This window comes from Emys orbicularis, chromosome 2 (assembly GCF_028017835.1).
Source record: "Emys orbicularis isolate rEmyOrb1 chromosome 2, rEmyOrb1.hap1, whole genome shotgun sequence".
Taxonomy (NCBI): Eukaryota; Metazoa; Chordata; order Testudines; family Emydidae; genus Emys; species Emys orbicularis.
This window is the reverse complement of record NC_088684.1, coordinates 220,671,389-220,684,121: the sequence shown is the minus strand read 5'-3', so window position 1 is coordinate 220,684,121 and position 12,733 is coordinate 220,671,389. Positions and strand designations below refer to the sequence as shown.

Sequence of the window (12,733 nt, the reverse complement as noted above, 5' to 3'; positions counted from 1 at the left end):
CTTTTAGATCTCCTCCATAAAGCACATTTACTGTTGCATTTGGCCCACAGCAAAGTTTTGTCCCTTCCAAAGGACAATTCCACAGTAAGTGAAAGTTAACTGTAACTGGAATCGCAGTTTGCACATTGAAATAATTCAGGACTCTAGTCTGCTTGGTATACACAGATTTTCTATATCTTAGTTCACACTATGAATTCCAATATATTTAAATTCTAATACATATCAGTACCTTTTTTCAAAGGATGATCAATATTTTAACTATTATATGAGGGATATAACCTACGGTCCACTGGAGACTGAACAGAAACTAAATTCACTGCAAGTCCAGCTTGTATTTCTGGGGGGGGGGGGGGGGTTTGGGGGGAAAAAAGGTCTCTATGATAAGAGGAGTGCATTCTGGTTTGTTTTTTATGCCAGATTTATTTTAGTCTGTTTTAAAAACAGATAATAAATTGAAATAACATCTTTTAATTTCAGCCAAGGATCTTAAAGTTGTTTACCAACTAGTGCACAAAAGTCAACCCAGTTCAGGACAGGGAATGAAGAATGCCTCATTCAGTTCAAACCACAAGGTGACAGTTTAGATCAGGGGTAGGCAACCTGTGGCACGCATGCCGAAGGCGGCACGCGAGCTGATTTTCAGTGGCACTCACACTGCCCAGGTCCTGGCCACTGGTCCAGGGGGCTCTGCATTTTAATTTAATTTTAAATGAAGCTTCTTAAACATTTTAAAAACCTTATTTACTTTACATACAACAATAGTTTAGTTATATATTATAGACTTATAGAAAGAGACCTTCTAAAAAAGTTTAAATGTATTACTGGCACGCGAAACCTTAAATTAGAGTGAATAAATGAAGACTCGGCACACCACTTCTGAAAGGTTGCCGACCCCTGGTTTAGATAGACAGAATGCAATTATCCAAAGTGGAATTTGGCTAGCACCTGTAGTCTTGGGGGGGCGGGGGGGAATGGTTAGGAACAGAAAATATATGAACAGAGGTTGAAAAAACTCAATGTGAACATGAGTACACAATAGACTGAAGATTCTGTTGTTCAATATTTAACCAGTACATCTAAAGGATCTCTTACCAGCCACATACCCTCTGTAGCTGGCTGAATACAGCTGATACTGGGTATTTGGTTAGATAATGTGTTTCACTACATAGTCACATAAAAAGGAGATCCTCGCTTCAAAAAACCACATCAAGAATAGAAAAGGAGAAGATGAAATGAGCAATACACATCGCACCCTTCACGATGATCCAGGGATGGCTTTAAAAGGGGTTCGTGGTTTCACCTGCACCCACAGAACTCATGAAACCAAGGGTGCAAAAACAGGCAAACATATACATCTTAGGCGTGTTCGGAGAGGGAGCCCGTCCTGCACTCACCCTGTAGTAGCAGCTCCTGTCCTATGCGGCTGGGCCTGGCTACCCACTCCAGGTATTTCTACCTGGCACATAGGGTTGCAGTGCCACTGAGATTTGGCCCAGATGCCTCTCTGTCATGGCGGATGCCAGGTTGCAATGCCTAAAATAAGGAGCGGGGCCTAGTTCTGCTACATGGTCAGTGCCTCCCCTCCACATTGGGCTGTGATTAGGGTTGTGGTGCCAGGGGGAGAGGTGTGTGTGCTGCAGATGGTGGGTGACCCCTCAGCAGTTTAGTATAGTGCACCCAGTGAACCAGGAGCTTCTATCCGCCCCTGCACAGGATCTTAAATCTTCTTTCCTGCATATTATCGTAATGGAAATCTGAGGGATAGTCAGCGGCAGATACACAGATTCTAGCAATGTGCTAAGTATTTACACCACGAGAGAAGACAAAAAACCAGAACGCTTTTGTGTTTCGGTTTTGTTTGTTAGGCAGGGGTGTCTACGATTCTATAATGTAACCAGCTGATTCCCTCAAGGGTAGCAATTTAAATGACTTGTTCTATTTTAAGCTATAGGTCGATTCAGATTTTGTTTAGTTGGTACATTTAATGCTGAATGTCAGCCACAAAGTTCTCTCCCCTCCCCGTGGGCATGCAATTTATCATAAAAGGCACAGAATTCTTTAACAAAACTTTAAGTATGGTCAGAGAGGAAACGAATTAATTTTAATAGCACAGTAGCACTGAAAGAGGAATCAGAGCTCTCTTTAAGGACTGTCAGAACATAGAGATGTGTCTGTTCTGACAGGGATTAAAGTAACACCAATTACTAGACTAATTGTGCCTTTAGAGACTGTGATCTCTTAGTACATAAAGAATTTTTGTTCCTTCAGAAGGAGCTTAAAGAGAAATCAGCCTCCCTCAAATGACACGTGTGGATTCCCAAAGGGTTCTGTACCGGCCCCTTCTCTTCAATATCTATGAGACCATTCAGATAGGTGATAAATTATGGACGCCAATGTCATCAATATGCTGACGACACCCAACTGCGTATCTGGTTCTCCGCTGTGGTTCTACTAAGGCTGTGCCTAGACTAGGAAAAATAGATAATGTGTTTTTAAAATTGACCTAATACATTTTAACTCTTAAGCCTTAGTGTAGTTGGGGCTTAGGCCATTTTAAAAACACGTTGGCTGGCTGTGGTCAAGCCTATCCTCTCCCCATCTATCTCACACGACTGCCATGCTTCAGGCTGGGCCCTATTTTCTCCACTTCCACTGGCAGTTTATTGTCTTAGTCCTCATCTTCAAAGCAGCAAATGAATAAGGTCCCAGATACATTAAAGAACACAGCTACGTCTACGAGCCACCAAGACAACTGTGCTACTCTGGGACAAAACAAAGCCCAGAATAAAGCCCATGAGAGCTGAGGACAAAGCACTCTGGGTTAAGGGAACCCAGCTTCCAGACAAGTTTAGATTAATCCAGAACGTGACCGCCTTTAGGAAACACTGTAAAATTTCCTGCTTAATAAAACTTTTCCACCATATCCAGAGTGACATACACATCATCAACTGCTTCCCTCCTCCTCCACCCACCAAACCGCCTCTCCTCTGCCCCCCCCGCCCTGAAAAAGGAAACCCTACTCCAAGCTTAGCTTCATGTAAACTAAAAAACAAGAAGCAGCCAGAATTCCATTAAGTCCAAGAAGGACTTCGCTACTGCCAGTGTATTTTATATGGAGGGCTAATTGAGATGGTTGAGAAATAGGAACTGTTCTGTGCACCTTGGTGTGCACCAATGATGCAGGGCTGCCAACTCTTGCGATTTTATTATGAATTTGGTATTTTTCTGAAGTCCCAGCACTTGGAGTCAGCACCTACAGGAGCGCTGGAACTAGCAGTGCTGCTGGTGCAAAAACACCCCCTGACTGGAAGTAATAGCAGCAACCAAATGCATGGCTTCCAAGGTTTACAGTTTTGTTCAGTGGCTTGTGGCACCATTACTGTAGGAAGTGTTCCAATGCTCTGTGTGCTTATGTGAGAATCTTGGCGTTCATTTAAAAAATAAAAAATAAAGGAGTATCTAGACTTCATAGTTGGGGAGAAAGACTGAAAATATGAATCATAAGGTCTCTGCAGGTTCAAAAATCAGAAGACAGATGACACCTCACGTATATAATTTGTTTTAAATCTGATGATTTTTAAGCCAGTCCATGAGTTTTGGGGGCCTGTTTTGTGATTTTTCAATGCTTGGTTTGGCAATGCTGTCAATACCCATTCATGGATTCAGACAAAGAATTCTTGACAAATCAGAAGCAGCATTAAGTATCATACTATACAACACATACACAGTTGCTTTCATACTATAGGCCACCATCCAAATGGAAATGAAAGGGGACAACAATTTAAAAAGAAGTGGTTGAGTCCTTTAGGCACTACAACAATATAAAACATTCATAATAATTTAGGCCAAAACAGGACTTACTTTATAACACATGCCTTAGTATGAAAAGTCCTTCAGATTCTAAGTATTTAGTGTATATCTATACCCACCCCCTTTATTGCCAAGATTACTAAAGAGGCATCTTTCCTATTGCCAGAATACAATAAGTGATCTTTACAAAAGACCCTACAATATTTTTGCTCCGCTACAACAAAGACAGCTCCAGCCAACATAGGGAATGCAAAGTTAACCTTTATATTCAGAGTTGGACTCCCACTATTGAAGACAGATATCGGTGATTATGTAGACAACAAAAGCTAAAAGAATAATCCCAGCATGGATGCATTCGGCTGCTGCTTTATGACAGAATTAGCAGGAAAAACATCTGCCAGGTGATGAGACAAAAAGAGCAGAGGGAAAGATGCTATTTTCAAGCTTATGAGGGGATATTACTTCAAGTGGAAAGTAAACAAAATAATTAAAATCTATTGTTAAAAAGGGACAGCATCTTTAAGCTAGTAGCACCCCCATGCCACAGACCAAATTGTTAGTTCAACTGCTGAAATATCTTAATATGCCGAAATGTACAGGGAAAATCACAAAAGCAGTACACCCCAAGCTACATGTACAGCTTTTATCTTGTGCAAAATCAGACATTTTATTTTATAACTGGGTAGAAAAAGGACTCTCTCTATATATACATATTTAGAACTCAGACATCAGAATGGTTAAAACTACTTGCAAAATGATGCCCGGAGATTATTAATTAAATCTGTTGCTGCATTTTATCATCCTGTTGCAGAGCCCAAGCCTCCACAAACAAAACAGCAACATTCCTGCAGTTCCCTTTACCAATGTATTTTATGAATGATTAATAAATGCAAGACACAGGCAATTTTTAAAATATATCAAAACAAAATGTGGGGAGGAGGAAGAGCATAATGGATATGGAGTCTATCAAGTGGAAACGGATATGGGGAATAAGATACCTTAGCCATTATGTGGTTCCACCCCAGAAGTATAAAATCCCTTGGGCAGAGTCAGGTGGGATTTGGGGCATGACAACCCATTAAAGAGTCTGTAAGTGATAAACTGCAATCCATAATTTCATTACACCTTAGGTCAGACTATTAATGCTCAGCATATATTATCAAATTATATATTGATATCCATATCCAAGCTGCAGTGGTTTAAAATTCGCTTTGTTGAGTCAGCAGTCATGGAAGACACTGTAATAAAAAAAGGGCGGGAAGGGGGGAAGCAAGAAATCAAAAAGCACAGAGTAATTATTTTTCTCTTTAAAAATAAAAAGTTTTATCCCTTAAGCATTTCCCCAATCAAGATGAAATTGTTGTGTGCATGCTGAAGGTGGAAGGGCTATGAAAAGAAGGAATGGCAAATAAGTTTGAAGGACAAAATCGGCCAGGACTCTCATTCTTCTAGCAAGAAATTTCTAATTGACAGCTATTCTTACCAGTTTTCTCTAGTACAAAACAAGTCAAAAGTCCAATGCAACAATTTACAATTTATCCAGGAGCAAGGAATACTCATGGCAACACATTTTCCCCCTCTTTTTAAAAAAAATACTTCGCTTAAGAGAATTGTCATTTACTTATCTGAAAAATAAATTACACAATTTCTAACTAAAGTGAATTTACATCATATGCTCATCTAGGTCCATTGACCTCACTGCTGGATAAAATTTGAATTACATAATCCTCTTCCAATCCTTCTCTTACCCTCCTATTAAAAGAAAAGGCAGAGAGAAACTCTATAGTAAACTGGCAATTCAGGTTTAGCCAATGCCATTTTAAATTATGCTAAATTCAGGATGCAAGGCGAATGCTGAAAATATTGCTTCACTAATGGGTAAGTCAGAGACCACTGCGTATTTCATTAAAGGAAAATATATTGTCAAGTTTAATCAGTTCCAATACCAGCAGAATATTAGCTTGTGAAGTATGCCCACAGCATGGAGTGAAGCAGGCACACAAAATACCCAAAACCTCCACTCTGCCAGGAGTCCTGCGGCATTCAGCAGTTCTGTCCTTGAAACAGACAGTACTTCTGGCGGGGCAGTTAACTGTTTGGGTGCATCCCCCAAGGACACTCATATAGAGCCCCTTGTAGAGATCAGAGCTGTCCCCCAAAAGAACTTCCCCATATGCTCTCCTTTAAGAGAATCCCACAGGGACACAGGGTCTAAGTTGGTGCAGGAAGATGAGAGTGTACCACTTGGGGTACATTTTGCTCACAATCTCTTCCAACTACACAGATGGGGAAAAAAGTAAAAAAAAAAAAAATCACAGAACTTTTCAGTGAATCAGGACGACAACCATTTGCATTTGGAGAACCACAAGATCAAACAGCAACTGGAGATATCAAACAAAACCCAGGGCCCAAAACCGAATGTCTATTCATATGCTCAAATGAAACCAGAATTTAGTTTAGTCTCTATCTATCAAAGACAGAAAGCAAGTGGAATGTCAATCTGCCTCTTGCTTTTATAGCTGGAATAACAACCATAAAATTGAAAAGCCTTCCATCTCCATCTGCTAATGTAACTCAGTGTCTGTACTGAGATAGGAGAAATATATTTAAAGAAACTGCCAAGGCTGCAAAGGCCAACAGTTAGACCTTGTAGACATACGTACTTCACCATCCCTTGACTTACTGTAGCTTGTCCGCTTTGCTTTTGGAATTGAAAATGTATCACAAGCATCTATGAAGTGTGTTCTTATGACTGACGCATTCACATATATCACAATATATAAAATTATTGTAATACATCACACTGCCCTAGTGCTTCCAGCAAGCAATAGTCTTGTAATTTCCAGCACTGCTGGTTCTTAAACAATAGAGTAGACAGGCAGAAATGAAGGATGATGCAACATACATGCTGCAAATAAGAACAACCCTAGTATCTTGGGGTGTGATGGTGGTGGTGAACTGATTGTCCAGGAGAGAAGTTGGGATTTTACTAGTATTTTAGCCTTTACTTTTGGGAACGTATTTTACAGAAATACAATGAGGACAGTGTTTAAAAAAAAAAAAAAACAAGTGTTACTAAGTTCCAAGAATTTGGGGTCACTTGATTTTGAACAGGATCCCTTTAATATTAAAAAAAAAAAAAAAAAAACCCTGAAGGCTGTGCATAATCCCATTTAAAAAAATGTAATTGTATAATTCCACTAAGATAATCATTACTTCTTACAGTTTAGACAAAATGAAAGCAGAAGAGCGTTTCAATCTTTATGCCAAAAATTCAAGCACTGTAAACTCATTCTGAAGTTCTGCATCAGAAAATGAGTTATATAATGTGTGCTTCAGGTGTAACAGGTGTCTTTCTTTGTGAGGTACATCATTATGGGTATAAGAAATCCCTCTGTCAAGTACTTTGCAAGGATCTTACTCTAAAAGAGCAAGAACACATTTGTATACAAGTCATAGGACACAGGTGGCAAGCAAATGCTCCATCAATAAATTGGAATCTTCTAACAGAGATCAAGCACCCCTGAAGAGGTCTTTGAATAATCCTAGCAGGTGCAGAGTACCCTCAACTTCACCTAGCAGGATTGGTCCCTTTATCTGTAGATAATTTTCAATTGGAATTAAGTTGGATTCCCCGCACAAAGGTGAGCAGCTCCTTACATCCACACAAACATACCAAAACCACATTAGAGCTAGAAATAAGTTTACAAGTGAATATATCACTTGCCTTAAAGTGTTTGCCATGCGAACCAGCCCATCTACAGCAGGCATGGGTACTAAAATGCTGCTATTAGATAACTTGCCGATTGCTACCATGGTACACTGTTTTATAGCAATCACTACCTAATAGCGCACACTGACAATATCCTGTAATATCTTGACAACTTTTATACTGTGTCCTGCCAATTCAGAAAGACCAATATTAGACAGTTTCAAATCTACAAATCACTGTTGCAGTGTGCTGTGTTAGTGTGAAGTAAGGAGTCCTTATTCCATGAAGCATTACAATATATACAGCACTACTCAAATCAGGTCACGATGGGCGCCACTATAATGGACTCATCATAATTCTTCCATTGGAAATCAAAACAGCTCCAGGCTAAACAAAAGCATATGTAGTGCATCGATTCGTAAGTTTATCTGACGTAATCCCACACATGCAGTGACACACACAGTAAGTGCCATACATAAATATATCTGTGTAGGTTTTTATACTGCATTTTTCACCATACTCCACCATACATCTCCGCTGTTTAACTTTACTTACTAATTAAGCCATTTAAAATACAAAATGTTTTAAAAAGTAAAAAAGGAGCAGTTTAATATGAATAAAATACCTATCAAACACGATTTGGCAAGAATGGGCAAGCTACAAGCATGGTAGGGGCTTTCTAACCTAAATGAAAAAGAAAACAAATATACGCAGGTCTACCGTGTTTACCTCAGTATTTGGCTGTAGTGTTTGCCCATCTTGAGTTGCAGTTGGTACTATTGCCCACGTTATATTGGCACTAGCAGATGATAAAGAGCTGAAAGCACCATTTTTCAGTTCTGTGGAATGTGACTTTGGCCCATGCCATCCCAGGATGTTTTCTGAAACAGAAAACTAGAGTTAAACCACAAGACTCATGTTCTAGACAGGATTTTAATCTCAATGTCCTAAATTCTATATATGAATTGCTACTTGTAGTTATAGTCATCTCCCCCGCCCACACCCGCATGTACGCGCGCGCGCACACACACACCCCTACCTTTGCCACTGTAACAGAAAGATGCTTATATCCTGCATTTAGCAACACTTTATTTGCAATAAATTCCCTTTTTGAGGTGGATGGCTAACGTTTACCAAGAAAATTACAAAAGCTATTCAAGCCAGGAATCAATATGGGATAATTAATATAATAAACAGGAAATTCGAGGTATTTTGATTTTTACTTTCAGCAAATACTTATGAAGCTCATTTTGTTTTCTCCTCTTCCCACTAACTGTGATGTTGCAGCTTACATTATACCTAATCATCACAACTACACAAACATTACAGAACTCTGTAGCAAAGGTCCAAATTATATTTCATGCTCCAATTATCAAATATGTTTCAGTTAAGGTCACACGTTATACATGAAAATAATGTGCAATTTAGTACAACTTTCCTAATAAAAATAAAAAAAACCTGTCAATAGTTGTCCATGCCAATATTATTTAAAAATCTTATAATGACCCTGAAATAAATATTCCTGAATCTGATATAGGTAGATTTTCTCCTCATACTAGAAATATGAGTCAGTATCACAATAAGGGGAATGCTTGATTACTCATCTTCTGAATCAAGTCCCAACCCAAAGACGAGTTTAGACAGCCTCCATGACTTTTTTTTCCCACTCCACCTGTCTGAAGCTGCTATTTTAGCCCACTACATGTCTTTTTGTTTCCCCTCTGTACTGTTAGAGGTCTTTCTACATTGGTTAGGAAACCACTTTAGCACCTCTATCAAGACATGTGTTAGAATGCTGTTCACACTAGAAAGAGGTCAACTGAACCATGAGCCTGAACCATAAGCCCCCATCAGCACATTCCTGCCGCCGGGGATATTTGAACTCTCTGGCTTGGGCGAACCTTTAGGGATAACAGTAGCGAAAGCCTAGAGGACAATCTTTGTACCAGCTTACTCTCCAGTTTGTGGGATGGGTTACGTTGCTGTCACCCACCTCTCCATCCCAAAAAATACATCAGCACTAAAAAAAGCTCACTAGCCCTCAATCGCTGCATTTAGTTTTAGTTATTAGAATTACCAGTAACAGCAGAAAATATCTAGATACAGACCACAAAATGACTAATTGCATGAGGGGCATGTGGAGATGGAAAGGGGTTAGTACAGGAGGGGGATGATTACAAGCTCTTTGAGACAGACTTTTTTGTGCGTGTGTTTGTGCGCTCTAAACACTACCATAATACAAGCAATAAAATAAACAACAGATTATGATTATTGTTCAATGAGGTAACTTCTATGCTACTGTTAATTTAACCTATTATAATGTAATTACATATTTACAATGCATTTTGTAACTAGAATATTTCTAATGTGTTTTAAATTATTAAATTTAACAAGTAGGAAGAATAAACTGTGTTTGTTTATCCAAAAAGAAGCTGTCATCTGTTCTAAAGATAAGAAGGAACGTGGACTTAAAATAAAGAGAGAGAGCAGAACTTTTAAAATGATTAATTACCCCTTTCACCCATCCCTGGGAATTACTTATGTAAAAATGGTATCCCAAATCAAATTCCACTACCCTTTAATTCAGCATGAAATGGTCACTGAGATGGGATCTAACACTACAGTTCCTAGGAATCTTTTTGAAAAAAATCTTAAAAGCTGTGTAAATACAGAAATCAATTTTGAGGTTGATGTGAAGCCACTATAACAACCTAGCAGGTTATCTCCACTCCCCAACCTAACTACACAATGGTTTATTCGGAGCAAGCCCTTAATTCTGTTTTTCTCTTGACTACACATACTTACAATCATTACAGTATGACAGTGAAAGTTATTTTAATGATGCATATGGTCCCTAGTACATATAATATATTAAAAACTAAGGGCTATTCTCTTTTGCTTTGGGGATGTGAGGGTTTCATATATTTTAAAAATTTGTCAATTAAGAAGTGTCCATCTGGTTTAAGATTCCAAATCAGTATTGGAATATATACCTAGACTTTAAAAAAAACATTTCCAAAAGGTATATTGTACAGAATGGTTAAAATACAAAACATTAAAAAGCAATTTCTCTTGCACTTACTTGCCAAGTGAGGCCATGAAGTTTCCATATTTCCCCAGCAACATTTCAGTGACATCACAAAGCTATACAAGTCTCCTTGCTCACATTAGGAGTTTGTGATGTCATCCATTGCAGAAGAAAGCCAGAAACTAACCGAGGCCTCAATAGGCAAATTAAGCATGAACATATTTTCAAAGATGTTTAGATGTAAATATAAAAAGCTTGCTTTTGTTTTATTCTAAATACACACAATAAGACACCATTCCCATTGGCCCGGGGTAAGAGTAGTGTTCTTTATTGCTATTGCTGGAACTTTCCTGGGGACTGCACCTTGATAGGGTGGGCAAGCTTATGCAGTCCAAAGACCTTCCAAGTTATGCTGGTGGGAGTTTTCACTCCTTGTAGGATGGGGACCAGACAAGAAACAGTCCATTGGTTCTCCAGGTTGGGGGTTGAGCAACAGGCCAGTAATCTATCCTCATGAAAAAAACTTAAGTTATAGAAATGCAACAATGTCAGTAAGTAGGCAGAGCCTTTTTTGCGCAGCAATTCTAAGCAACATTTGGCAGCTCAATATAGATTCAGATGCAGCTGGAGATCTGAGTTCAGTTTGTGATCCTGGTCCTATTTTTGCTTACACTTTAAGTGATGTGGAGACAAAGCAAAGGACAATCCCACTGCTCCAAAATGAGCTCCGACAGACTAAAAGAACAACACTGAAGGGCCCTGGAGACCTGCCTGGGACATCCACAGAGTTCTGTAAGAGATGCATGCCTTCAGAGTTAAAGGATAAAATTGAATGAAAAAAGTTCAACTAAAAAGGTATCAAGTCCTCTTGAGGGAATTAATGTGGCTGTAGCAAGGCGTCTCTTCTTTTAACCATCTCCCAAAATAATAGTATAGCTCTCAGAGCAAAAAGGCCATGAACATGAGCAATTTGGCCAAGTTTGTGTGAGGAAGACTTGAAATTTTGTTCTAAAATAAACACAAAGTTAAAATGAACTCAAAATAATTACATATTTTGGCTAGCCACACAAGACCAATTTTGTGTAACTGATATGCCACATGTGCATGTCTCTATTTTTATTAGGTGATAGTGACTAATAATGTATATATGTGTTGTCCTTCTCTCCTTGCCATATGAATAGCTCATTATTGGATAACAACAAATGATAAAGAATATAGCAGAACTGTCTGACCCTTTCCTAAATAGGACTGGAGAGGGGAGGGTGCGGTGGAAGAGAAAGTAAATCAGCCAATCAATCCTTTAGTCTATCCACTCTCCTGTCTCTTATTTGCATACTGCAATCCTATTGACCATTGTATTTACAAAGTACAGACCTTTTTATTTTTTTAATTCAAAAAGGTTTTTTTTTTATAGCAAGTGAACATGAGAGAAAAAAGTGTCATCTGAATGACACTGCATTTGTGCAGTTTGGATCAGAACTGCAGAACCAGTTTTCTGTACAAATGTACAAATAAATATTTTATGGATACTTTATTTTTAACTACATCTTTTTTGCTTCAACATAAAGACACCTGGTGTCAGGCCAGAACTCACCATCTGCTCCCCTTCTTCCTTCCAAGGTCTTTAACTCTTTTACTGAAATAAAATCTATGGGAACTACGCACATGTGTTTTCCCCATCTGTCCCAAGGGCAACCATGACCATCACAGAGAAGAACAGCCTTTGTCAGTATGGCACTATGCCCACATATTCTTCATAGAGATTGTTGTTATAGGACGTGATTATGGTGTAACTATGATGTATTTTATGCAAGATAAGGCATGTGAGATATATTCAATAAGTCATAACCTTTTCAATGATGACTATCCTATTTGTATGCATGTATCATTTTTGTATCTGAAGTTAGATGCAAAGACAATATTCCTATTACAAATGTGTTTACACCGGGGGAACGCCCACTAGACAGAATGCAATCAGTCTACATGGCTCGCTGGGAAGAGCCATTACGGAGAACAATAGGTCTTTGAAGATGCTAATCTCCCATTGGGAAGCCTACCTGGGGACGCTGCAAACAGCCTGAGTTATGGCAGCAGGGACATGTGACCAAGTCACCTGGTACTGGACTCCATGATAATACCAGTATTTTTGCACTGACTGAGGGTGGGAATCACACTGGGAGACA

General features: G+C 38.9%; 1 protein-coding gene across 1 annotated transcript in view; it reads right to left on the bottom strand.

Annotated features, from left to right (window-relative positions):
* Positions 1-12,733, bottom strand: part of OSBPL10 (oxysterol binding protein like 10) — a 182,827-nt gene that overhangs the window by 55,878 nt on the left and 114,216 nt on the right. Inside the window, exon 6 of the mRNA XM_065400039.1 lies at positions 8,252-8,403. Within this exon, the coding sequence (XP_065256111.1) occupies positions 8,252-8,403 (152 nt within the window). The remainder of the gene's footprint in view (positions 1-8,251; positions 8,404-12,733) is intronic.